The 27261-nt window shown below is 41.1% G+C and overlaps 1 protein-coding gene and 1 pseudogene across 3 annotated transcripts in view; both read left to right on the top strand.

Annotated features, from left to right (window-relative positions):
* Ros1 (ROS proto-oncogene 1, receptor tyrosine kinase) overlaps positions 1–26276 on the top strand; it is a 119212-nt gene extending 92936 nt beyond the window's left edge. For all 3 annotated transcript variants that reach the window (XM_036169097.1, XM_036169099.1, XM_036169098.1), the window contains 9 exons: positions 762–897; positions 2241–2403; positions 6093–6157; positions 7040–7169; positions 12585–12682; positions 13234–13434; positions 14421–14555; positions 20826–20989; positions 25963–26276. In XM_036169097.1, the coding sequence (XP_036024990.1) occupies positions 762–897; positions 2241–2403; positions 6093–6157; positions 7040–7169; positions 12585–12682; positions 13234–13434; positions 14421–14555; positions 20826–20989; positions 25963–26276 (1406 nt within the window). The remainder of the gene's footprint in view (positions 1–761; positions 898–2240; positions 2404–6092; positions 6158–7039; positions 7170–12584; positions 12683–13233; positions 13435–14420; positions 14556–20825; positions 20990–25962) is intronic.
* LOC118570638 lies at positions 7247–8258 on the top strand (annotated as a pseudogene).
* Positions 26277–27261: the final 985 nt, after the last annotated feature.

Raw genomic sequence — 27261 nt, 5'->3', positions numbered from 1 at the left:
GTGTATATGTGAGAGAGCATGTGTATTTATGGAGGCCAGTGGTCAATGTCAGAAGCCTTTTTCTATCCCAATCCACTTGAATTTTTTGAGACAATCTGTCACTGAACCTGGAGCTCACTGATCAGCTGGGCTGGCTGGCTGGCAGGTCTTCAAGATCTGCCTGTCACTGACCTCCACCTCCAACACTGGGGTTACATGTATGTGCTGCTACACCCAACTGTTACATGGATGCTGGGGGTCTGAACCCAGGTCCTCATGCTTGTACTTTTTCCACTGAGTCATCTTCCCAGCTCAGATCTACACATTTGTGCCATATTCATCATACTGAAAAGGCTGGGCAGAGCTCAACTGAAAACATTTTAAATGTGCCATTGTATCAGAAGCGTTCCTTCTGGTCTACTGGAGTATGATGGAATGTCTGGATGCAGAAGAAAGTTTGCTTCATTAAAAATTATTTTGCAAGCTTTTGAACTTAGTTTGATTCTAGCTTACAGTTAATTGTGCATTTTAATAAGATACTTCAAAATTTATTTGTAGTAGTAGGACATCTAGTGAATTTTATGATTTAAAGTGTATGAATTGTGTGGGTTTTGTATGGAATTTTACCAAGATTAGTTAAAAAATTGTTATAGGAATATTTTTAAATCATGTTATTCTGTCTGTAGGGTTCACATACACATGTGTGTTTAAAACACACTAACATCTTTTTAAGGGGAAAAAAAGCAATAATTTACTTAGTAAACTGTTTGTTTTCTTTATAGTCTGGCATAGGAGCCTGAAAAATCGCAAAGCTTCCAAGGAAGAGCTCTCAGTTCTCAACGAAGACGACAAAGAGCTAGCGGATCTGCGAGGTCTGGCGGCTGGAGTGGGCCTGGCTAATGCCTGCTATGCAGTACAGTATGTGACCCATGCCATCTTCTCGGATCACGTAGGCCGGGTGGACCCAGTAACGGGGTCTCCACACACCTCACGATTCCCAGGGACCTTCGGGCATCACTGTCAGCAGCATTTGTTTCTAGTCTCGTATGTGGCTGGGGACAAATGGTGGCTGGCCTATGTGGTTATCCTATAAGAGAAATACAAATCCATTGCCTTCCATTATTGAGTCAGTGATTAAAAAGACCAGCTTAAGAAGGATGTATCACTTTGAAAAGAGCGTATGACTGAGAAGGGAGAAATTCTGAAGGTCTTGCATGTACCTTCCCATTCTGTCACAGACACCATATGATGATCGCCCACAGTGTCTCTGTAAGACAGATGAGCTTTAAACTTTCGTCATGATTATAATTAAGGAAAATAAGTATTTCTTTGCATGAGACACTATGTCATGCTCTCTGTAAAAAGACTCTTAGGGGTCATAGGCCTTGCTCTGCAGAAATCTACAAATAGGAATTCAAATAGATACAGAAATTAAACCAAACCAGCTCTTCAGAGGAGATTTGTGTTTGTTTGTTTTTAGAAAACACTGTGTATCTGATAGTTTAGATTCTTGCTGGAGCCAGTGAGATGGCTCAGTGGTTAAGAGCATGGACTGCTCTTCCAGAGGACCCACGCTCAATTTCCAGCACCCACATGGCAACTTACAACCGTTTGTAACTCCAGTTCCAAGGGATCTGATGCTCTCTCTCACATACAAACAGACATGCAGGCGAAACACCAATCAATGCATGTAAAATAAAAATCAATAAATCATTTTAAGAAAGATTTTAGCTAAAAAAAAAAAAAACCCTCAAAGTGTACTTAATTTAGATTAAGCACCAATGCTGTAATATTCCAAGGTGAAGACTGGCCTTTTGAAGGTTTATGTGGTGGTGGAGGTGGTTTTTGCAGTCACAGTAAATCCTGTTTGTTGTGGAAGCAGGTACGTAAGTCAGGTGAAGGGAAAGAGCTCTGGGGCCCAGCTGCTTTTGTTGCTGTTTCCTTCATCTGCAGCAGTTTTTTCATGAATCTGCAACCCAGAGAATTTCACAACTACTCATTTTGATAGAGGCAGCTGCAACAGAAGCCTCGGGGAAGTCTTCACCTTTCACGCTCCTGTAGAAATCATGGTGTGCAGAAGTAAAGCGACACACTTTGTGTAAAAACTGATAGAATAGCAAAGTGTAGTGGCATAAAATTCCTCATTACCCTATTATTAGAACGCACAGTGCTGCCAGGTACTGAGGTTGCTCCATTTCTTTCAAACACAAACGCAGAAACCTGAGGTCCTCAGGGAGGACACACATACGGTTGTTTTACAGTACTCTTCCAACCCAAGAGGAGATTGAAAGGCTTCCCGCCTTCCCTCGGGAACAGCTGAGCCTGCGCCTGTTGCTGGGGAGCGGAGCGTTTGGAGAAGTGTACGAAGGCACAGCCGTGGACATCCTAGGAGTGGGCAGTGGCGAAATCAAAGTGGCAGTGAAGGTGATGTGCGTCTCTGAACCCCATCCTGCATATGACTGTAAAATCCAGAGCTAGCGATGGAGAAGAGGCCTTCTAGAGCCGTGAACATGATGCACTGTATGTCCCCAAGTGGAATTTCAGTCTGTTTAGTAACGAAGACATGATAAGAGTTAAACGTGATGAACAGGCTAGGATCCTGGATCTGCCCATTATCCAATGCATATATAAATCAAAGCATCACACTGTGTAGCAAAATCAGGTATAGATAGTATGTCAACTAAAAGATAAGATAAGTTTGGGGCTGGAGAGTTGGCTCAGTGGTTTAGAGTGCTTGTTGCTCTTGCAGAGGACTGCAGAAGTTTGGTTCCCAGCATCCACAGAGTGGTTCACAAGCATCCATCCATAACTCCAGTACCAAGGGATCCCAACTACCTCTTCTGACCTCCAATGGTACCAGGCACACATGTCATGCACATATATACATGCAAGCAAAAGCATTCACATAAGATAAAATAAATACACCTTTAAAAAGTAAAGTAAATTTAATAATGGCACAATGTAGAAGTCTGTCATTAGCTAAAAAGCCAGCCATTATTTTCACCATTTCTAACAGGCTTTTTAAAGGAGAATATATCCAGGGCTTATGTTACTACTAAAGCTATTAATTAGGTAAAACCCTAGTGGAGTTTTACTTCCCATTGAAAATACTCTAAGAAGGGGCTAGAGATAATAGCTCAATTTGTAGAGTCCTTGCCCAGTACTTCAAAGGGGGCTTGATCCTCAGCATAGCATAAAACAAGGGGTGATGTGCATACCTGTATTCCTAACACTGTGGAGGAAGAAGTAGGAGAATCAAGTTCAAAGCCATGCTTGGTTACATACAGATTCAGAGGCCAGCATGAGCTACAAGAGATACTGTCTCAAAACAACAATAACAATATACTTTACATGAACTAGAATCATACAATAAATTTCAGGAACTAGACTAGGACTTAGCATACGTTCTCATACTTATTGCCCATGTGGTCTCTGTTTTAACCTTTGAATTCTGCCTCTGAAGTTCCAACAGCTTAGTAAATATTTAAACAAGCAAGTATTTCCACTAAACTTGACTTACAAACATTGAAGTTTGAATTTTCTGTGTCTTGAAATACTATTCTCTTCCTGATTTCCCCACTATTTAGGAGCACAGAGGCTGGTTTCAGACTCTGTGATGTATAGACACAGGTGATGGAACACAGAGTCTGTATAGACACAGGTGATGGAACATAGAGTCTGTGTAGACACAGGTGATGGAACATAGAGTCTGTATAGACACAGGTGATGGAACATAGAGTCTGTATAGACACAGGTGATGGAACATAGAGTCTGTATAGACACAGGTGACAGAACTTAGAGGCTGTATAGACACAGGTGATGGAACATAGAGTCTGTGTAGACACAGGTGATGGAACATAGAGTCTGTATAGACACAGGTGATGGAACATAGAGTCTGTGTAGACACAGGTGATGGAACATAGAGTCTGTATAGACACAGGTGATGGAACATAGAGTCTGTATAGACACAGGTGATGGAACATAGAGTCTGTATAGACACAGGTGATGGAACATAGAGTCTGTATAGACACAGGTGATGGAACATAGTCTGTATAGACACAGGTGATGGAACATAGAGTCTGTGTAGGCACAGGTGATGGAACATAGAGTCTGTATAGACACAGGTGATAGAACATAGAGTCTGTGTAGACACAGGTGATGGAACATAGAGTCTGTATAGACACAGGTGATGGAACATAGAGTCTGTGTAGACACAGGTGATGGAACATAGAGTCTGTGTAGACACAGGTGATGGAACATAGAGTCTGTATAGACACAGGTGATGGAACATAGAGTCTGTACAGACACAGGTGATGGAACATAGAGTCTGTACAGACACAGGTGATGGAACATAGAGTCTGTATAGACACAGGTGATGGAACATAGAGTCTGTATAGACACAGGTGATAGAACATAGGGTCTGTATAGACATGGGTGACAGACTGCATCTGCTCACAGGCTTTGGTTGCCATTGTGCATTGATGCATTTTAAAGAAATACAGCATATGCTCTCATGATCTGGTAACATTTCTTTTTGATAGAGGGCTGAGCAATTTCATATACTTAAATAATATCTTGGTCAGTACTTAATGGAGATTTTTGCTTTAGGGATGGTCAATCTATGTTGCCAAAATTCTTTCCATTCCCAAATGAATAGACTTGAAAAGTTCTGTAACTTTCTCTAGTTTGGGCCCATTAAACATGTATCTATCTGTCTATCTATCTATCTATCTATCTATCTATCTATCTATCTATCTATCTATCTATCTTCTATTATCTATCTATCTATCTATCATCTATCTATCTATATATCTATCTTCTATCTATCATCTATCTATCTATATTCTATCTATCTACCTATCTATCTATCTCTCTATCTATCATCTTCTATCTATCTATCATCTATCTATTATCTATCTATCTATCTACCTACCTACCTATCTTCTATCTATCTATCTATCTATCTTCTATCTATCATCTATCTATTATCTATCTACCTACCTATCTTCTATCTATCTATCTATCTATCATCTATCTATCTACCTACCTACCTACCTACCTACCTACCTACCTATCTTCTATCTATCTTCTCACACGCTAAGATGACTGCTGGCCTAGGCGTACTTGTGGCAGGTGAGAGCTTCCATTCCTTTCTACTTGGTTCTTGCTCTTTGCCACATAACAGCAATGTGAGTGCCAAGAATTAGGTAGGCATCACCTCCTCATTCAGACCAGGGAGAGGAGGTAGGAAGGTCTACCTGTATGATTCAGGAAGGGGAGTTTCCTGTAAATCTCTCCACCACATCAGTTTTTCTCTTAGGTTTTATTAGCTGGAACTGAGACATGGGACTTAGGGCGAAGAGATTGGAGAGTTTTAGAATAGATTTTCATGGTTAATTTGCAACTATTGACTAGTAAAGGACAACATTCCTCCAAAAAAAAATGAACGAGGGAGTGATTGCAGGTAAAGTGGGAAAGTTGGTACTGAGAAGAAAATCTAAAAAGGTGCTGACTCATTGAGTGTCCAAATTAGTGTGCATTTAAATTTTTCTATATTTCTATATGTGGAAAGAGGGCTCAGCCAGTAAGAGCACTGGCTGCTCTTCTTGGAGATCCAGTTTTGATTCCCATAACTCATATGGCCATTCACATCCATCTGTAACTCTTATCCCAGGAGATCCAGCACTCTCTTCTGGCTTCTGCAGGCACTGTGAACACGTGATGTACCCACATAGATACAGGCAAAGAACCATACACATAAAATAAATAATACATTAATCAAAAAACACCAAATAAAACAAAACATTCCATATTTCAGAGGTACCTTACATGTTTGTTCCTCAATCCCTTATCTGGCAGACTGAGATATTTTTGATTAAACAGTAGCAATTATGGCAGTTTTAGAGACCACACGCCTCACCAGCAGGGGATTTACAGATCATATGCAATGCTGTAACTGTGATTTAGTTCCAGATATATATGTCCACCAAACAAATAAGACAACAAAGAAGACAAAAAAAATCAATAAAATATTGTCTCTATTAATCTGCTCAGCTCCCATAATCCACTGGGCTCCCAGTGTCTGATTGCTGACCTGCCTCCATTTCTCACAGACTTTAAAGAAGGGCTCGACAGACCGGGAGAAGATTGAGTTCTTGAAGGAGGCACACCTGATGAGGTATTAGCACAGTTCTTGTAGTCATTTTCTCTGACGGGTGTGGATAGAAAGCTTTTATTTCTCTGTGTTGGATTTTTAACATCTCAATGATCAGATCATTCTGAAAATAAGCGTGAACAAAACCTTTCGAAGAAAATAAGTCTTTCATATTAAGTATTCTTTAGAAGCCAATGTAAGGAGCCTGGGTAGGTAGTTCCCAGGAAAAGATCCCCCTATCTCTTATCTTTAGTTGGGAGTGTATTTTGCAAGCAATTTCTGAATCTCTTTTGCTTTTAAAATGTACCTATTCTTAATGAGGGATAATGAGTCAATCAGACCCAGGAAGAATGTTCTTTCATGAGTTCTGATGTTCTCAAGAATATCTCTTGCCCAGAAAACTTGTCATAAGAACTGCTCCAGGACATCTTAAGGAGAAGCGGGAGGCAGCGGCTCACAGGAAGTCAAGTTGGGTCCGCTGATTAGGCTGGGGCTTACTCACTCTAATGACTTCACAAACCAGTGAGGCTCAAACTTCAAGATCTGAGTTGTTTCCCTAAAAGGGAGAGGATATATGTCATAATATATATGCTTCCAAACATCTTTTGAAGAAGGCTGTTAGTCAAAATTGCTTTTTTTCCCAATCCCCATAATGAGAAACATTATTTCTTCGAAAACTCCTTCTGTTCTACTCAGATGCTCTGGCCACTAGGGGTTGCTATGTTCCCTTCTTAAGGCAAGCATACAGATGGGCTCTTAGGCAAGGAAGCTTTCCCTAGTCAGAGGAAGTCAGTGAGTGCTTGAAAAGGACACTTTGGGTAAAGAACTGCTCTGTTCCATGAGGATCCCTGCTGGGACTGCTGTCACTGTCAGGTCATCCAGCTTGTGTGTGTTTTCACCTTTCAGCAAGTTTAATCATCCCAACATTCTGAAGCAGCTGGGAGTCTGTCTGCTGAGTGAGCCCCAGTACATTATTCTGGAATTGATGGAAGGAGGAGACCTTCTGAGCTACCTGCGAAAAGCCCGGGGGACAACGGTAAGGTGGTGGGGTCTGCTGTATTGACTTTGTAAAGCATCCCTGCTAGGCTTGCCTGTTGCTTTTCTCCAAGTTCAATGTGCAGGAGCTCCGGCTGGTGGGAGAAGCTTCAAAGGTGGCTATGGAAAGAAAGTGTTTCTTCTTTTCATGTTAGATTAGGGTATTGGAACTCTGAGCTATTATTTGAACCTGGTTTTAGTACTGAATGAAAAAACAGACCTCTTATAAACAAAGGTACACCCTCCAGTAAGGATTGTGTGGAATTAGGAACGCATATCTCTTAATTTCATCTACTCTGTCTATCCAAAACATTATTTTTAGTCTTGAAGTATACTAAAGTTTGTAGTTGGGTGGATCTGCTGACCTTGATCATGCTAGGCTGAGCTATTCTCCAGGATGACAAAGCTATTTAGATTTTTAAAAATTTGTTCACTTTTCCCTTTTATTGAAAATAGATTTTTTTGGTCATATATGTCCTGATTATGGTTTCCCCTCCCTCTGTTCCTCCCAGTTCCTTCCCACCTTCCCTCCCATCCAGATCCACCCTGTCTGTCTCTCATTAGAAAACAAATAGACTTCTAAGGGGTAATTAAAATAAAATATAATATGATAAAATAAAAAAACTGACAGGTCAGAATTGGACAAAGCAAACAGAAGAAAAAGTCAAAATAAAGGTCCAAGAAACAAATATAGATGTAGAGACCTACTTGTTCACACACTCATGAATCCCACAAAAACACTATATATGCAAATGACCCGTAGGGTAAAAGAGAGGAAAATAAAGTAGATAAATTAAGAAAAGAATCCGGAAATCGGTCCAGGGCTCGCATTAGAGCTCCAGCCACAATTACTGAGGTGGTTTGCAACAACCATCTAGGAAAGAAAGTCCAAGTCAAGTGCAACACTGATGACACCATCGGGGACTTGAAGAAACTGATAGTGGCCTAAACTGGCACCTGTTGGAATAAGATCATTCTTAAAAAGTGGTACACAATTTTTAAGGACCACGTGTCTCTAGGAGATTATGAAATCCATGATGGGATGAACCTGGAGCTTTATTACCAATAGACAGGAATTCCTTCTCCTTGTCTACCCAGCCTTCCTCTCCCACCCTCGTTTGACACTGGTATAGATGCCCATTTTTAATGATTCACATGAATAAAAACTTTAATGCTGCTTTGTTGCTGTTAAAAAAAGAAAAGAAAAGAAAAGAATCCCTGAGATGATATTATAAGACAAGGAACCTCCAAAGATGCCGTTGAATTTTTCTGTTGGCCATCTATGCTGGGCATGTGGCCTTAGAGTAGTTTCGTTTCCCCAATGAGACTCCCTTGAAGAAAAGTCAACTTCCATTCTCAAGCAGTTATCCATTGGAGATAGCATCTCCATTAGGGGTGGGGGCATGTGTCTACCTCCCCTTTCAGCTCTAGGACCCCATCTGGTGCAGACCCTCGCAGGCCCTCTGACTGCTGTCTCAGCCTCTGTGAGTTCGCGTGTGCGTCAATCTGTTGACCTAGAGGCCTTATTTTCTTGGTGTCCTCCATTGGCATCACAAACTTATTTGGGCTGACACAAGACTCTTGACTTCATGTATCCTCTCTCATTCTGTCCACTCAGTGTCTGGTTTGCTCCCCTCACCCAGATAAACCCCGCTCTATAATCCAGCCTTCCCAGTGTGGTTCCAGTTTAGCCATCCTTCCGTTCCCAGTGCCTGGCACAGTGCTGATCCTGGAAATACTGGGCATGTTACACAGAGCCAGGAAGTGACCTTCCTGCAAGATCCTCCTTTATACCTCACACGAGAAGAGGCAACGCACTCAAGTTTAAAACCATAGATTTAAAACACTTTTTTTTTTCTTAATCTAATTAAGCCCCGCACGACTGAACAACGTGTATATCAAGGTGAATCGAGTGAAAGCCAGGAGACTGTGAGCTGTCTCACACATACTTTCAGGTCTGCACGCGTCTTTTGGTATTTACCTGTCTTCTCAAATACTCATCTTATTCTCAGGCACGCTGACTTCTCTTCTTGAAGGAAAATCTAGTCACTTCCTAAAGTGAAAGAAACTTTTATCAAGGATTTCTTCACGTCCCTGCCCCACGGCTCCAGGCATCACGCACAGGAGAACTTTCCCCATTCTCCAATGGGTACCGCATTTCCCCACTTAGCAGCATCGGGGTTTTCATTGGTATGACTTTTTGTCATGACATGCAGCCGAGTCGGCCAAGTCTTGCGATGGTGGCGTTTATTTTATTTTATCTTATTTTTTCCGATCTTGGACCATTTCATAAGAACTGTTGTCTTCATCCTCATCTGCTTTTTTCTGTTGACTTCCTGACAGGATGTGTCAGTCTTCTCAGAATGACAACTGAGCACCTCAGTTGTTTCTGGAATACTCCTCCCAGGAGCCAATGCAGGTGCTGTCCCAGGCTAGCCATATATTTGCTATGCTCAGGCTCTCCTTCCTGTTCATCTTGGTGGCTCCCTTCACGTTTGCCCATACTGAGTGAGCCCCTTTTCCGTCCACCAGAGGACTGCTCTTTCCTTACTTAGGAAAGCATGCACTTGTGGCAAAGATTTACTTTTTGTGTCTTTAACTTTTTGGGACAATGTTCTGATTCCTGCAGTCATTATCCACTGATCTGCTTTTTTTTCCCCCCTTACTAATTGTTGCTTTTCATATTTGAGATTAGGATATAATCCTATCATTTCCCCCTTCCTGCTTCTCCACATAAACTTTCCCATATATGTATGTCTCTTCTTTCTCTCTTTCTAACTCATGGCCTCCTTTTTCATTGATGATGTTACACACATGTATGTATATTTGTATGTATATGCATAATTCCTAAATATGTAAGTACAACCTGCTTGGTCTGTGTAATGTTACTTATATGTTTTTAGGGCCTCCTGAGGGCTGGGATTACAGGGTTGTGTCACCATGATCCGCTGTAATGACTGGTTTCAGGTGCACACCAGTCTTGCCCCTGCTTTTCTTTCTGGCTGAGCAGAACATCTTCCAGGGCCTTATCTTACTCTCAGCGTGGAAGACAAGACGCTCTTGGGTGCTTTGTCCCCTGACAACAATGCTACTATTGTTGCTCCATCATTTGTGTGAATTCCCTTGTGGCCAGTCACCTCCACCCAGGGATACTCAGAAGCTACAGCACCGCGCCAGAATATCGATAGAAAAATGCAAACAGATCACATAAAAGTCAACGGCTGCTTTCTAATTGCAATTGAACTGGTCAACATTTCATTGGGTAGCAATGATAGAACAGTGGATGGTGGCTTTTGCTCCAAAGGAACTGTTATATGGCATGTTGCTAACAGCATATGGAAAATTTCCAAGTTCCTGCATGGAGGCCACAGTTAGACATCCTGTGTGTCTTTCTATGCCATTCATGTAAGGGAGAAATCAGAAAGACCATTTAGAGTGGTTTAGAGGATTCATTGCTGGAGCATGGAGTAAGGAGAGTGATTTCCAGTTTGGAGAATGGGGAGGACTACCTGGAAGATGTTTAGGACAAAATCAAGGCAGGCGATTAACAGTAACAACTGTTTTTTCATTGAGTGATTAACATTTGCAGGGATAGACCTTGACCAAGGTTTAATATGACAGGAGTTTAGCAAGATACAACAAATGGCAGGTGATGGCAGCAGCATCTAATGTTACGGTGGCTACATAGGAGTGATAGGGGTGTCCCAATTTGTTACAAGGGATAAGAGACATGGCTAGGTATTCAGGCAGGCCAGTGGATAGGCAGCATCATGGAAACCTTATCAGAAGGGATGGGGTGTTAGTTCCCAGCGTGAAGTTTAAGAGAGTCATAAAGTGCTTACAAGTAAAGTGGAATTTTCCCATAGCAAAGTAGGGTTATGTTCACCCAGCAGCTAGCTAGCCAGTCAGGATGCCTGGAAGCATTCAGACATAGGCCACAACATAGGTATCTAGTGGACCTGAGTCCAACTTGTAAGGGGTGTGATTAAGTGCTTGTTATATATAAGTGGTGCTACACATCTTGAAAGATCAATTTGCTATGCTCATTTTATATATAAGAAAATTGCTTAAAATAAATTCAAAGAATTACAGCAGAACTATATTTCTCATCTACAGATATAATGTATCCTCATTTGTATTTGTATATTTTCCTCATAAGTTCTTATAATCTAAAGACTCCTTTAGAGCAGCAGGCCAGAACCTGGGTGAATCAGCCACAGATAGCGTTGCATGGAGCCTTGGTGGTATTCCGTCCCAGAATATGAAGACGACCTCCATTTCTATGATGTGAGCAAAGCAGTGGGGTAGCATGTGGCAGCACCTTTGCATGAGTAATTGACAGATTGTAAGGTAGTACGGGTTCAGGAGGCGTTTGAGATGCTCAGTGAAGGATGTGGGCGATACCAAGAATAAGGGTCCATTCTAGTGAGGGCAAAGCAGGAATAAATGAGGAGGGTTGAAAAACACAGAGCAGATCTAAGGAAGGACAAATAGTTCAGAAATACTGAAGTGCAGCTTCTGAGAGGAGAGGCGAAGGGGAAATTAATGGGCATAGAGAGAGTCTGATGCAGCCTGAGGCCGCCATGAGCCTGTGCCCAACCTCTGATAATGGGTTCTACAGGAAGTTAGGCACAACAAGGGAGCTAATGAAAAGACAAGAGGCTGGACACATGGGAAGTCTTTGACTACATCAGATTAGGGATGATAAAGGCCTGAACCAAGGTAATTGCAGGGATATGAAAAGGCTCAATGTATGACTATGGCCTCCAGGCAGGAACTTTGAATTTTCTCCATATGCTACTAATAAAAATTTTGACCGTCTTTTCTTCCCCACTAGAATTCCTTTCAATGAGTATAAGCTCATCTATATTTCTGTTTGCACTTATAGGTGAAAAAAAGAGAATATTCTGGAAAGATAGTTTTCCTAATAATTTACAGGGTGAGAGGTTCTATGTGGGACAAGCCCATTGTCCTGCCTAATATAATCAAAGCCATTGACTCAATAATTAATTTAGCTAGTACAGGTTATTTTAAATAGATTATTGCTACTACTGTGTGATCAGATACCATTTATTTATTAAGTGCTTATTGTATGTTGGCAATATTGTATATCTTATTTTGAATCTTGAAAAGTCTGTCATAATATGCCCATTTTACACTGCAAGAAAATTGCCTAATTAATGAGCAAATTCACAGAATGGACAGCAGAACTAGATTTCAAATTTACAAATATGGCTTGCTACCATGTATAGTTGTATGTTTTCCTCTTGAGTCCTTGGAACTATAATAAAATTCCTCTAGAACACCATATACAAGAATATACATTCATATATATGTATGTATTCATATATATTCAGACATATGTATTTTCTGCCAGGTGGGAAAGTACTTAGAATGTTTCCTTTATCTCTTACAGTTTCATGGCCCTTTACTCACCTTGGTTGACCTTGTAGAGCTGTGTGTAGATATTTCAAAAGGCTGTGTCTACTTGGAAGAGATGCGCTTCATTCATAGGTACTATGATATTTTGGATACAAGGTTATTGGGTGGTCACATGATAACCATGTGTAGTTTCCCACATTACAGAATTAAACAATTTCATTCCTTCGAAGGAACAGTATTACTGTAAAGAGTCTCTGTGTTAGTTACCTTTCTCATTATTGTGACAAAATGCCTGGTACCTGTAACCTAAAGAAGAAGGGAAGGGTTTATTTTGCTTATAGTTGGAGAGAACATCACAGTGGGGTGTCATTGTAGAAGGGGTGTACTCAGGAAGCAGAGGGAGAGGGATGCTGGTACTCAGCTGGGTTTCTCCCTTTTCTGTAATCTGGGACCCTACCTGGTAGCTCTTCACAATTAGGGCAGGTTTCTCCCACCTCAGCTAACCATATGGAAACTCTCTTACAGACATGCCCAGAGCTCTGTTTCCTGAGAGATTCTGAATCCTGTCAGATTGTGAACTGGCGTTCATCATCCGATGTCTCCCTTCTTTCCAGACTGTCTAGCATTGCTTGTACGATTTCTGGAATGCTGTTTACCATTATCAACTCTAACTTCTACTCTAGGGACCTGGCAGCTCGGAATTGCCTTGTGTCTGTGAAAGACTATTCCAGTCCTCGGACAGTCAAGATTGGTGACTTTGGACTGGCAAGGGAAATCTATAAAAATGACTATTATAGAAAGAGAGGAGAAGGCCTGCTTCCTGTTCGGTGGATGGCTCCAGAAAACTTGATGGATGGAATCTTCACTTCTCAGTCTGATGTGTGGTGAGCTAAACAGGACACAGAAAATGGGGGCAAAACTGCCAAATATCAGGATGTGTAATTTTGCTCTTAAAAAAATTAATTTATTCTACCCCCCACTGTGTATATGATATGCATGCAGGGATGTTAGTGATTCACCTGAGGCTGGTAGTTGAAGAGAACTATTATATGTCTCAAGTCCTTTACATCTCTCTCTCTCAATTTTCTATCATTTATCTTAAAATTGTACATGAAATGGATTCATTTATTTCCACATTTTGCTATATACCGAAGGTGTATATGTTTGCAACTAGTAGAAATGGTACTTATCAGCAATGTTCATGGAAGTGCCCCATATTGAATGGGGGGTGTTTCTTTACTAGTTTATAGATAGACTTGAAGTAATGGATCATTAAAAAAAAACATAGATTATTGAGGAAGTTTGGTCTCTTGATTATTTGAGTTTTGCTTATTGTTCCCAACTTTTGATTAGAGATCCTAAAAGTTTATAAATTTGTTCAGTGAATTTTAAGTTGTTTAAGCCATAGGAAAAAAATCACATAGGAGAAGAAACTTTGCCCTTAGCAATCCATTTTTACTCATAACTTTCTTCTCTGTGTTTATCATTATGCTATCCTCTTCAAATTCAGCATAGGGGGAGGAAATGGTGACCAGCTCTCTTGCTCACCTCCATGTACGTCTGCATGTATTCCCTTGTGCTTCTGTCTCTGTGTACATGTGTGCCTGTGCATGTCCCTGTGTGTAGGTCTGGGTCTTCATGTGTGTGCCCCTGACTAAGCCTCTCTGTCTTTGAAATGTGACTCATCACAGTATCTTGTTCTACTTTTTCTTAATATCAACCTTTTAAGTCTCCTAGTTGCTTTTTATAAGGCCAATAATGCCAATCACAAAGTAGGCCCTGGAGCCCCAGGAACAATGATGTTGGAGAAGCTACTGTGAACCTGATGTTTGTAATAAATATAATTAAAGAGAACCCTTTAACATCCTAGGTCTTTTGGAATTCTGGTTTGGGAGATTTTAACTCTTGGTCATCAACCTTATCCAGCACATTCCAACCTTGATGTTTTAAACTATGTGCAAGACGGAGGGAGACTGGAGCCACCAAGAAATTGTCCTGATGATCTGTAAGTTAATTATGTTAACATAAGCACCCCCAAAACAGAAACATGTGCACACATAGTCTTAGGGCTCGCTGGCATGGCCTGTTAAAAGAAAACCTGGGATTTATATATTTGTGCATCCCACATAAAATACAAACTGAGGATGGGATTTAATTTATGTATGGCTTTGTTTTTACATATGCATGTAAGTATTTTGCTTCAATACAAAATTTGGGGGAGTATAATATATTTGTAGCCATAGTAAGTAAATTCAAATAAATAAATATAAGATTCTCTCTCTTCTCTCTCTCTCTCTCCCTGTGCTTCATTTTACTTTGAGAGTCTTTATTTGGATACTATCTTGACCTGTGTCATAAAATATTCTACTAAATAGGAATATATTAGTTAAAAGTTGGATTATCTTTTTGATACAGCTTATACTGATTGATGGGATATAGTATTACTAATAATTGTACAGATTGATTTGTTTATACACTTAACCCAAAATTCCTGTGAGTGACTTGGTCAAATTGATTCTAGCTACTACTGAATTCTAATAGTTACCCACCCCCCAAGTATGAGTGATTTGAGCTTAATTGCAAAAGAAAAAAAACTCAGCTATGCTGAATACAAATTCCCTTCTCATGGACATTGTCTGTAGAAATATTGTCTTGGAACTTTTTCCAAGGGGTGTTTTACCTAAAAGGTTTGTAAAACAAACAAACAAACAAACAAACAAACAAAATAACAGGCAAGTATAAACATTGTATATATTGCCAGGCCAAACATCATGTGTACAGATGTCTTCATGCCAGGGCTGCAGCTCTTGTGCATCTTGGAATGTACTCTGAATGAGAAAATAGAGGCGGCAGTCAGATGGCCAGCCAGCACGTAATAAAGTGCTAAACTGTGTGGTACAGACAAATGCAAAAGGAATTAGCAGTATGCGGATGCACACCACGGTTGTACTGCCTTGCCGGTGCTGTGTTATTTCGAGGACTATTTAGACTTGAGCCAAAGAATGATTAAGAGCTGGGCACCTTGGTTGGATGTTGTACTGGTGAATGTTTCTGCATTATTTCAACCTTCTGGCTAGAAAATATGTTACCACATGTTTCTGATTCAGCCTTTAAACTTTTCTGGTGTATACACACTTGGCCACATTTGGTAGCAGCACCTTAAACTGATTCAATGAGTCTTTTGTGGGGAGACAGGAAAAAATCTTTAACTTAAAGAAATTAGATGAAACATTTAATGTAGTGCTATAGGGAAAAAAACAATAGGTACAAACACGAAATAAATTTTAACTCCATAGTTAGAAAACTCATCACTATTTTCTAGCTCCTATTCAACTCTCAAACACTCCCAAGTTCTTTCTAGAGTCTTAATTACATAAAAATAAGCTTTTATAATTTTGTCTTTCATGTTATTCCCTTCCAGCAGGGGTAGGCAACACGTGTCATCAAAATCATGCAGTATTTTTGAGTAGGCTTTTAAGGAATAGGTGGTTGAGTTACACAGTTTTACTGTGTTCATGTGTTTTGTTTTGGGGTGAGTATAAACTGATGTGTTGTGAGATAGAAAACATAAGCATCTCAGGTTTTGCTCTATTTCAAGGTATTAAAAACTCAAGGAGGAAGAAGTACTAGAATGTTTTTTATTAGGAGTGGGGGAAAGGATAACATTTTGTGTGCTTTTATCTTAAATTAGCTTCTCAGTTAAACATACTATTGACCTAATTGTTTTCCTTTTTGTAATTGAAAATGGAATTTTTTCCACATGATATATTCTGGTTATGGTTCCCCCTTCCCTATCTCCCTCCACCTCCTCACCAACCAAGATCCACATCCTTTCTTGGTTTCTCTCATTAGAAACAAACAGGTATCTATAGACTGTAATAATAAAGTAAGACAAAACAAAAGCAAACCAAGCAGAACAGGACCCAACAAACAAAGGAGCAGAAAAACAAAGTAAAGTACAAGAAACACACGTAGACGCAAAGACACACACACTGGCAAACACAGAAATTTCATAAAAACACAATGTTGGAGACCATTATATATAAGCAAAAGAAACAAACAAAACAAAATAACAACATAAAAAAAGCCTTTCAAAAATATTCATGAGTATTGACCTATTTTTTATAAAAATATACTTCCTTGAAACCAAGATTGCCCATTGATGGTTTTGAAATCCATTTGAACATTATAAAAAAACAAAAAACCAAAAAACCCAAGAAAACAAGCAGTACTGGCTGCATGACTGTGCAGAGCCCTGGAGAGAGTTAAGAGCCACCATGGAAGTGGACCTCTCATGCCATTCAATCTGGCCGAGGTGTTAAGTTGTCATGATAAAGATTAACTACTCTCCTTGGAGTCCACGGGGAGCTAAGTTTTATTTGAAGTGCTTCTCTGAGATCACAGGCCCAGCTTAGAAGTCTGTGCTGAGCCACGTTGCACCTCCACCCGCCCCCTAAATACTCTCTGCACCTGCATGCTTTATGGGTCAGGTGAGCTCAGGATGCCCTGCTTTCCTTAGCTGTTGCTGGAATGTGGAGTTCAGAGCATTCCTGGATTCTGTTCAAGGCTCAGGTGTACGGGGTGGAGGTTGGGGGGTGTGGGGGGAGGGGAGGGGAGGGGTGGTAGGGTGGAGAGCGCGGTTAACAGCATTCTCTCTGGCTTTTACTGTGCACGGCCACCATCACCACACCACTCCTGTGAAGAAACAGGATCAAAGGGAAACCTGCTGCTCCAAGAGCTTTCTGGGGCCCTGTGATGGGTGCATCACAGTGACAGACTTATTGGGGAGACTCTCAGATGTAGCAGGCAACAATGGCAGGCTGAGGAGTCATAACATATCATTTTTGATTCTTAAAAATGTTCAGCTCGGTTCTAAGTAAGTCTCTCTGGGATTGGACACAATGACAAGAGGGATTCTTGAAGTTTGTGTTTTATGTGTCTTATTTAAATAGTTACAGATACTTGCCCGCTTAAACGTAAAAGATGCTATGACCTTTTCCTCTGCCAAACTTCAATGGCTTCATGAATCCAAGGACTTTAATATGCATGAAGAGTAATACTGAACACAGCTAATGAGTCTCATGCTATTTTGAAAAAACAAAACAAAACCAAAGATGTAAAGAAGATCAAAGGGTCACATAGTGAGTGGAAGGATTTGAATCCCAATTCTTAGCCAAATGAATTACTCCAAGTAGAGTGAATACTTTCCTAGAATTCAAACAAGCATCCCCCACAGATTTAAATGAACCCAAGAAATAGAAAATGCAGCTAGATTTGAGTGTCCATTACTATGACTTTAGAGGTGTGTAATGTACAGTCCCAAACACTGATGTTGAGTGCTGGTAAGAAGCCGCCCCCTGAACCACAGCTGTAATTGTTAATTTACTTGAAAGACCTTAAGTAAAGCTTTCTTAGAATTATTAAGTTCTTAAAAGCCTCTTCATTTTATCCCATCGCCAGTTTATTGCTGTGCGAGGCTCTATTCTTTACTTTCAGCCCTTGTAGCTTGAAGTAGCTCCTCCCTCTCCCCTTAGTCTCCCCTGCCTCTGTATACTGGGACAAGCAGGTTTTGAACACTGTGTTTGGCCATCTAGAAGGTACAGAGTGATGCCTGGGTTCAATGTAAGGTAAAGCCTTCCTAGGTTAAAAACATTAAGCGGATCTGCGTAAACAAATTATACAGATAAAACACGAGGCTGCACGTTCCAAGGAGAGTAGGTGCGTGGGTCATGGGCTAAGTGTCAGCTGTGGGGGTGACTTCTCACCGACTGCCCTCCCTTTCTCCTCTCTGCTTCCTCCTGCTCCTGCAAGGACTGCCTACCAAGGGGTTCCAGGCAAGTTAACACTTGGTAACTGAAATGCGATGTCTTGACACATTTTTGTCAGTATCTAGACAACTATTTCCATGTTCAGAAACGCTGCCTTGAAGAATTACTCCATTTTCTCATTTTAATTCTTAAGAAGACTTCTACGTTAGCCATCCAGATTATGTTTTAATTATTGCCTCAAGATCCACAATCTGATATCAGTTATAATCTTATCTCTAATGGACATCAGGGAAATCTGTCAGTTGGCTTTGTTCCTACAAAACACAGATTATAAAAAAGGGGGTGGTGGTTATGGATTTGGTTATTGTTCAGTTCTTTCACAGATATGATTCTAACATAATGAAAATAAAGCTGTCTGGCATTCTGTAACCAGACTATAGATCCCTGGAAGGCATCAGAACAGTCTACAGGAAACATTCAGTGCTGTTTCTCATCTACCCCAGTATTCAGCACTAACGTGGACTTGAGTCACATGGCTAGAAATGAAATAAATGCAAGTGGAGTTTTTATTATAATGAATTCAAGACTGCATTATAGTTCCTAAAACAGATACTTAAATGCCTGTGATGACTTCCGGGTAATTGTCACCTAGTAATCGAATGTAATCTTGTTCCAGGGTCATTACCTTAGACATCACCATAATGTCTCTTAGTCTTTAGGCTCCTGTACAATCCAAAATCCATTTGTCAGCTGGAGTGATCTATTACAAATTCAGCGTGCGCACTTGAAGACCTCCAATAGCTCCTTGCCTGGTTTGTGGGACCTGGGTAATCCTACTCTCCCTTTTGATGCCATTGCCTTCTCTCCCCTCCACGACTTCATTTCAGCCATTCTGGCCTTTAGATTTTCAAATGTGCCAAGCTCTTTCCAAATTCAGGACTTTGCACATGCGTTCCCCTCTTCTGGTGCACTCCCTGACTTTGGTACACACCCTGCCTCAGTGACTAGCATCTTCTTTTTCTAAGCGTTCATGGACTTAAATGGCATCACACTAATACTTTTAAATACTTCCCAGTTTATGTTAATTATCTATTCCTTTGTTCATCCCTCGTCTGCTTCATAGCTCTGGAAAAAAAAAAAAGAAAGCAGGTGGTTGATTACAGCTAGTGTCTTCTAGACATGGCAGCGAAGCTATACCCATGGATCTTAACAAGATGGTTGCCTAAACAGGACCTGCAGAATGCAACACCAGTTGATTTGTGAACATGGACTAGAAAAATTTCCAAGGTCCGACCCCTAGACAAAGAGCTACAAGCAGCCAATGGCTACTGAGAGAGAAACATTTTTCCCTCCAGTGACGAGCTCTCCAGTCTCAGGTGGTCAGCCCTAAATACATGTACACATGAGCAATGCTAATATAACTCAGTAGCTCTGTGTGTGTGTGTGTGTGTGTGTGTGTGTGTGTGTGTGTGTGTGTGTGTTTGTGACAATAATAAATTTTTTGTTTGCTTTTTTTGAGACAGGGCCTCTATGCAGCCCTGGCTGTCCTAGAACTCACAGAGATCTGCCTACCTCTGCCTCCCAAGTGCTGGGGTGCAACACTATGCCTTGCTCAATAATAAATTAAAAAGAAAAGGTTATAAAATTGTTGAGAGGGAGTGAGGAGTATAGAAGAAGTTGGGGGAAAGGATGGAAATTGTCTATACATGGTACTCATATATGAAATTCTAAAAAAAAAAAAATTAAAAAGTTTGTCACTTAGAAAACCCATAATGAAGTAATGGAGCTACCTAGAGTCCGTTGGCTCCTTATTAGTTGTGGGTGTACACAGGGTGGATAAGAACTGTCACTCTGGATTAAATTCCAGATCAGCCCTGAAGATTAGGAAGGACCCCTCAAGGTCCTGATGTTCTGCTGGTGTAAACAAGTTTCTAACAAATCTCTAATGAGTCAATGGATATATGCTGTTACAAGTGCTGTATAGACATTTCTTAGGCAGTCTTCAGAAAAAGGCTAATCAGTCAACCTATCATGAATGTCTGGGGAACTGAGTGTCTGAATTAATCCTGGCAGTGTATGAGGAACAGTCCTGGACTCAAACCTGGTTTCCACCTCTCATTCTGCTACTGGATATCTCTGTAGACTGGAGTAAACCTTAGATTTTGTTATGTCTATCTATGAAGTTTAAAAAATAATCTCTGCTTCTTCAATAGTTTTTAAAGGTGTTATTTCCTTGATGAGCTAAGTAGACATTTCCAAGTATCCATTTACTCATCTGTCAACTTGGATTGATCACTACTGAGATAATGTCAACTTTTCAAAAGAAATGTCCCCCATATGATAGGCACTAGTATTGTAGCCACTCTTGAAAACCAATCTTCACTATGTTCATTTGGGTTAAATGTGGGAAAATGGAAACAACTTGGGCTCTCTAAAATGCCCTTCCCTGGATTATTAGTAATGACATCCTGGCATATGTACTTTCCTATCTTTTCTCCCATGTCCAGGTGGAATTTAATGTCCCAATGCTGGGCTCAAGAACCTGACCAAAGGCCCACTTTCCATAACATTCATGACAAGCTTCAGTTATTCAGAAATGTTTCCTTAAATAATGTTTCTCAGTGTGGAGAAGAAGCGCATGCCAGTGGAGTCGTCAATAAAGGCTTTGAAGGTAAGGTTGATTCTTCAGAATTTTCTCCTCAGTGTGGCTGAGCAAGGCTACAATGGAATGTACCCAGAAGGTACTTTAGGGTAGGTAAGGATAATAATATGCTGTTACCCTCATTTTCCTGTTTGTTGTGTACATCTTTGAAAAATACCTTGCATTGTATATTAGAATTTTAAAAAGATCATGTTTATCTAAGGTAGTAAAAAGAGTTTGCATGCTTGGCTGTTTCCCTGCAGTCTGCTCATGGCCTCCCTACCTTTCACCAGTTGTATTTCAAGTGCAGAGTTTAGTTTAGATAATTAGAGACTCTCTGTTTATGGCACATTATCATCATTGGCCTCTGCAGGGCTTCTCCGTTATTTTATTTGTTTAGTCCGTTTGTCTCCATATTCCTCTTTGGCTCAACTTCCTCTACTCCCCTGCCAATTACTAAGCATTCTAATTACTTTGATGAATATCTTTCTATTTGTATGTAGCTTGGCATGCATGGCTATGAGAGACTGGCCCAACAAGCTGGGGGACCTGAATAGGAGAAGACAGAAAAGGAAGAAGAAAACACCAAAGGAATGTTGTCATGGAAACCCAAAGTACAGTGAGCAGCTAGTGAAGGAAGGAGTGGGTGAATGCTTTGGAAATAGCCAGCCTTCCAGAGGGATACATGCATCTTATGGTTGACCTGAATTTTGTTATTTATTTAATTATTTGTTTTTTAAAAAAGTTTTAATTTGAGACAGGGCCTTTTGTAGCCCAAGCTGGCCTCACACTCCCTGTGTAACTGAGGAGGACTTTGAATTCCTGATGAGCCTCTTGCCTTACCTTGGGATAATTTACTTGTAATCTTACTGGACTTCACTTGCATTGTATTTGAAAAATTCTGGCTTTTGTTCATGGAACCGTTCTAGTGTATTAAGAATATTTCATAAAAGTCACAGAGGCTGGCCAGACGGCTGCCTCAGGTTAGCTCTTCCCAAGGCTCTACCAGAGGTTTCCTGTGAATGGTTCACTGTGAGGCTGAGAGAGGGAGCAAATGATGATGCTATCAAGGCATCCTCACATACTGGCTGAATTACACTACAGTAATGGGCTGTACAACCAGGCAGAGCAGAAGAACTTACCCCTGACTGCTGGCTAGAAATGATGCACCATTTTGGTCTGCTAAATGTTGATAGAGAGAACTGAAGTTCTAAGTATTAGCAATAAAGTCCAATGTTGTGACACATGCCTACCATCTCACACAGGGAGTTCCAGGAGAGCCAGGGATACATAGTGAGACTTTGTCCCAAGAAACAAAAAAGAAACAAATAAATATCATTAATAAAATCAGAGAAGTGGAGATCGGCATTTGGAATAATGGAGTAGGGTACTTTAGAGGGAAATAATTAAACTATGATGTTGTAGAGACTAATCTGGGCTGATAGAAGTCTAACTGTAGTAGGAGAGAAATCATCCTTCTGCTTTTTGAAGTTAAGGAAGGGAAAGAATTATGGGACCATTAAAGCTTTGACACCCAAGGTTGTCATTGAAGAAGAAAGGCAGGGAAGAGAGATGAAACAGAGCAAAGAGTGGGGTTTGCATATTTGCAAAAATGTAAATCCTAGAGCGGTTTCTGCAAGGCAAACCTGAAAGTAATTTTTTTAAAATACAAGGGAAATGCATTAATAGTTTTCTGCTTTGCAGACTGATGAGCACATTCAACACACCATTGAAGTCTCCCTCTTTGTTGTTAGTGTGGGAGGTGTATAAGAAACCAAGAAAGTCATTGGAAGGACTTCTTCCAGTTTTAAATGAAGCAATGTAGGATTGCAGCAATAATAGCAATAATGCTGTACCTATCTTCTGGTCCCACTGACCTAATAGGGGAGAAGGAGGTCCGAAGGGGGAGGGGGTAAGAGAGGAGGAGGGAGAGAGGGAGAGGGAAAGGGAGTGAGGGAGAGAAGGAGAGGGAGAGAGAGAGAGAGAGAGAGAGAGAGAGAGAGAGAGAGAGAGAGAGAGGAGATTAGTAACATATCTGGGCACCTAGTAAAAATATCCCAATGACTTCATCCCAACATTTGTGTAAACATCACCTCACCAGCCCAGAGAGTTCCACAGGAAAGAAATCTCAGGGCTTCTGTGCTGATCTAAACATAGCCAGTCAGCCGGCGTGCGTCTCGCCTCTAAATGCCCTGTCTTACTCGGAAGTCTTTATTTTAATATTTCCCCTCTAGAGAGGTTGCTGAATGCCTGCCACCTTTGCTCAGAATATCCACCTTAGCTCTGATCTGTACGTTTTATAGCGAATACTTTTTAAATGAAAGTCTCAACACAAGCTTCCCTATCACCACCATCTCTCCCAAGCTCTTTATGCAACAAGATGTATTAATTGCTAAAAGCTTGCCGGGGCCAAGTTACTAAATATTGCTGCCAGCCCTCTGAACCAATGAAGTCAGTTGGTTAATGGTTTTTCTTAGGCACACAGAAGTATAACTTGCAAAAAAGAAATGTATCTGTTTCATATAAATGATCATTTTTTCTCACATTCAGCAAAGCAAAAATAATTAAACTTATGCCTGGCGGCAGTGTTCCAATACACTATTGAAGCAGCTAACAAGGGTGGGAAGGTGGGAACTGTAGGTATAATTGTGTGATTTCTCCAAGCCTCCTAAAAGCATCTTAATGAAGAGCCGCTGCTCTTTGTTCCATTGGAGCCGCTGAACGACTTAATGTTAAATATCTTTTTTCCTCTATTTATTGATATTTCCTATTATTATAGATAGCAAGTTTTCCAACATCTGTAGTTCATATTGGTGATAGCCCCACAGTTAGTAGAAATTGGGTTGTCTCTGGGTATTCAGAACTTAGGGACTAGCCAAACGTGACATGTCATGAAGGGCATACTATCCTCTTTACTTCCCACACAGCATGGAAATTCAACCCACCCCTTAGAGAGACACATCAGGACACAACAAACTCATTCTAGCTGTATGGCCTTGAGCACACTATTGAGCCCCTTCCTGCCTCACCTCCCTGGCTCTTTCAGTGCAGATAACAGCAGCATCTAATGAATCGGAAAAACCGAGTCAACACATGACTATCCCTTTGAGTGCTGCTTAATGAATAATAAGGGCTCTATAAGAGTTAACTTAACAATAATCATAATAATATCATATACTTCATGTCATCCTTCTCCTCCTCCTTCAACCTTGCCACCCACCTTGGCCAGGTGTGCATCCTTTCCCTTGTATGCACTGCTCAAGATGACCAGCTGCACTGGCTTCCTGCTGTTACCTCATGGGGCGTGCCCCTGCCTCAGAAGCCTTGTTCTTCTCCCTCCTTCCAGTGCCCTTAGAGTAGCCACACAGCTGAGCCTACTGAGGGCCAAAGAGGGAGGCAGAGCTGGTGGCACAGTCCTGTTACCCCTGCACTTGGGAGGCTGAGGCAGAAGGGCTGTGAATTCAAGTCTTGCCTGGGAAACTCAGGGGAGTAACCCTGTCTCAAAAACGTACAAAAGGCCAGGGGATGTAGTTTGGTGGTCAATGACTTGGGTGGCATGATTGAGGCCCTAGGCTCAACCTCCTGTACTGTGTTGAACAAGAAAAAAACGGAAACAAATGAAAGAGATACATAGTAAATTCCCTTATTTAACCTGCATTTCTGCTAGCATTTTATCTCCTTCAGGGATACTTTGTGACTGCTATTTAAAAATGGCAGCTCTTGGCCTTTTGGAGCCCACTACCTATGGGGGGACACCTTGCACAGCCTAGGTGCAGGGGGGAGGCGCTTGGACCTGCCCCTACTGAATGTACCAGGCTCTGCTGACTCCACATGGGAGATCTTGACTTGGAGGGGGTGGAATGGGAGGTGGGCTGGGGCGGGGGGAAGGCTGAAGGGGCAGGAGGAGGGAAGAGGGGGATCTGTGGTTGGTATGTAAAATGAATAAAAAAATTCCTTAATAAAAAAATAAAAAATAAAATGGCAGCTCCTTTCCATATTGTTATTCTCTGAGCCAGCTGTTCCCAACCTGTGGGTTGTGACTCCTTTGGGGGTCGAACATCCCTTTCACAGGGGTCATTTGAGACCATCTGCATATCAGATATTATAATTTATAAAAGTAGCAAAATTACAGTTATGAAGTAGCAATAAAAATAATTTTATGGTTGGGAGTCACCACAGCATGAGGAACTGTATTAAACCGTCATAGCATTAGAAAGGTTGAGAACCACTACTCAGGGCCTTTACTCTGCCCATTGTTTTCCATGGTAACTACCATCATGTGATGTAGGGTCTAACAATTTACTGGCCATCTCTTTCCATCAGAATGTAAACCCCGAAGAGCAATGACTCTGTGTTATAGAGAAGCACCATGTGCCTTACTTCTGGTAGACTGTATATCTTTTACCTTAACAAGCAACCAGTAGCCTGCCCTGGCTGTATACACCTGCAAATCTCAGCACATGTGAAGCTGATGCAGGAGGATCACTTTCAGTTCATGGCTAATCTGGTCTACATAACAGGACCACATCTTTAAAAAAAAAAGAGAAAAGAAAAGTATATTTTGAAAACAAGTAGTTAAATTACTAAATATAAAGGAATAAACTTTTAAAGGTAGGTAGTAAATTGTATGATGTGATGAAAAGGTCAAAAAGGCTATTCTAGACAAGAGCTTCCTGGGGTTCCTGGAGTTGTCATAAAGGCAGTGGCCTGTTCTACACATTTAGAGCCTCTCACTTCTGGGGTGTCACGGTATTTTATACGGTCCTTTATATAATTGCACATCACCACCTACAGTGATATGTCTACTTCTTTTCTAGAGTGCCCTAGACTACAGGACTGGAAGCAGGCCCTATTTACTTGTCTTCCTAGCATTTAGCTGTCTGCATAAAAGTCTGCTAAGCAACAATATAAAGTTGAAGTTACCCCAGTTCTTATACAGCCTGTGTATAACAAAACAAAAGACATGAGATGGATACTGCAATAACGTCCATATTCATTCACAGGTGAAGATGATAAAAAAATGGTTGCATTGAATTCAGATGATGTGATGCCAGTTGCATTGATGGAAACCAAGAACCAAGAAGGATTAAGCTATATGGTACTTGCCACAAACTGTAGCCAAGGTGAGGCAAATCCCAAGGGTCCTCTAGGCTCTAAGGGATCTGGGTCTCGTGGTCTGAAGAAAGATGAGAAGCAACCATGTGCAGACAAATATTTCTGCCAAGAACCACAAGCGGCTGACTGCTCTCCTAGTGGGTCTGAAGGCTTGAACTATGCCTGTCTCACTCACAGTGGACATGGAGATGTGTCTGATTAATGGCATCTCACAGGGAATACAGCACTGAGGTAAAATTCCTTGCAGAAAAGAATAAAGGTGTGGTGGTTTATGACTCTGAATTGTCACAGTGAAGTCTCTGAGTTCTGATCTTGCTTCCAGGGGCCATTTGGTTTCCTTCACAGCATTTTCTTCACCAGTGACCCAGCCTTCAGTGGGTTATAAGAGGAACCTTCCTTCATGTGTTTGGAAATCCCAGGACAATTCTTCAGTCTGGGAAGAAACCACCACTGTCTCTCTCCTGTGCAGCCCTTTACTTTAGAGCATTGCTGCCTGCCCCCTGTCTGGGATACAGTAAAATCATCTTGACTAAATGGTTGGCAACAGGAATAGGTCCATTCAAGGACCTGAATGGAGGGGGGGTTGGGTGGGTGGGGGTCTGCTAATGACCACCTGTCCTGCAGATTACCTTAAAAAGGATGCAGGAAACAGAAGCACATACAGGAAGGGGCCACCCCTGTGCCATGCGAAATCATTTGGCACACTACGACACACTACTATTCCACTAAAATATTCTCTTTAGTCACCGCCGTAAAATATTCTATATTTTTGGAAACTTGGACGAGCAGCTTTAGGACCATAAAATCCTCTGAATCTCAAAGCTGAACATTCTGTGACCATTGGGTGGCATAAAAATTATCTTGTTATTTAAGAAAAAAAGATTTTATATATAGTTTTTATTTTGTGTGGATGAGTGTTGGCCTACCTGCATGCATGTATGTGCACCACGTGTGTGTTTGGTGCCTTCTGAGGCTGGAAGGGAATGGACCTGGGTCCTCTGGACCTTACTTAATAGCCCCTGTCTTGGGATTTTTATGCCACAATGAAAACTAATATAAGGATTGTTTGGAGGAAGTGACTGGGATATAGCTCAGCGGAGAGCACTTGACTAGTGTGAATGAAGTTCTCGGTTCTATACACACACACACACACACACACACACACACACACACACACACACACACAT

Source organism: Onychomys torridus, chromosome 19, assembly GCF_903995425.1.
Source record: "Onychomys torridus chromosome 19, mOncTor1.1, whole genome shotgun sequence".
NCBI classification, from domain to species: Eukaryota; Metazoa; Chordata; class Mammalia; order Rodentia; family Cricetidae; genus Onychomys; species Onychomys torridus.
The sequence above is the reverse complement of the archived record's forward strand: the minus strand, read 5'-3'. Positions and strand labels throughout refer to the sequence as shown.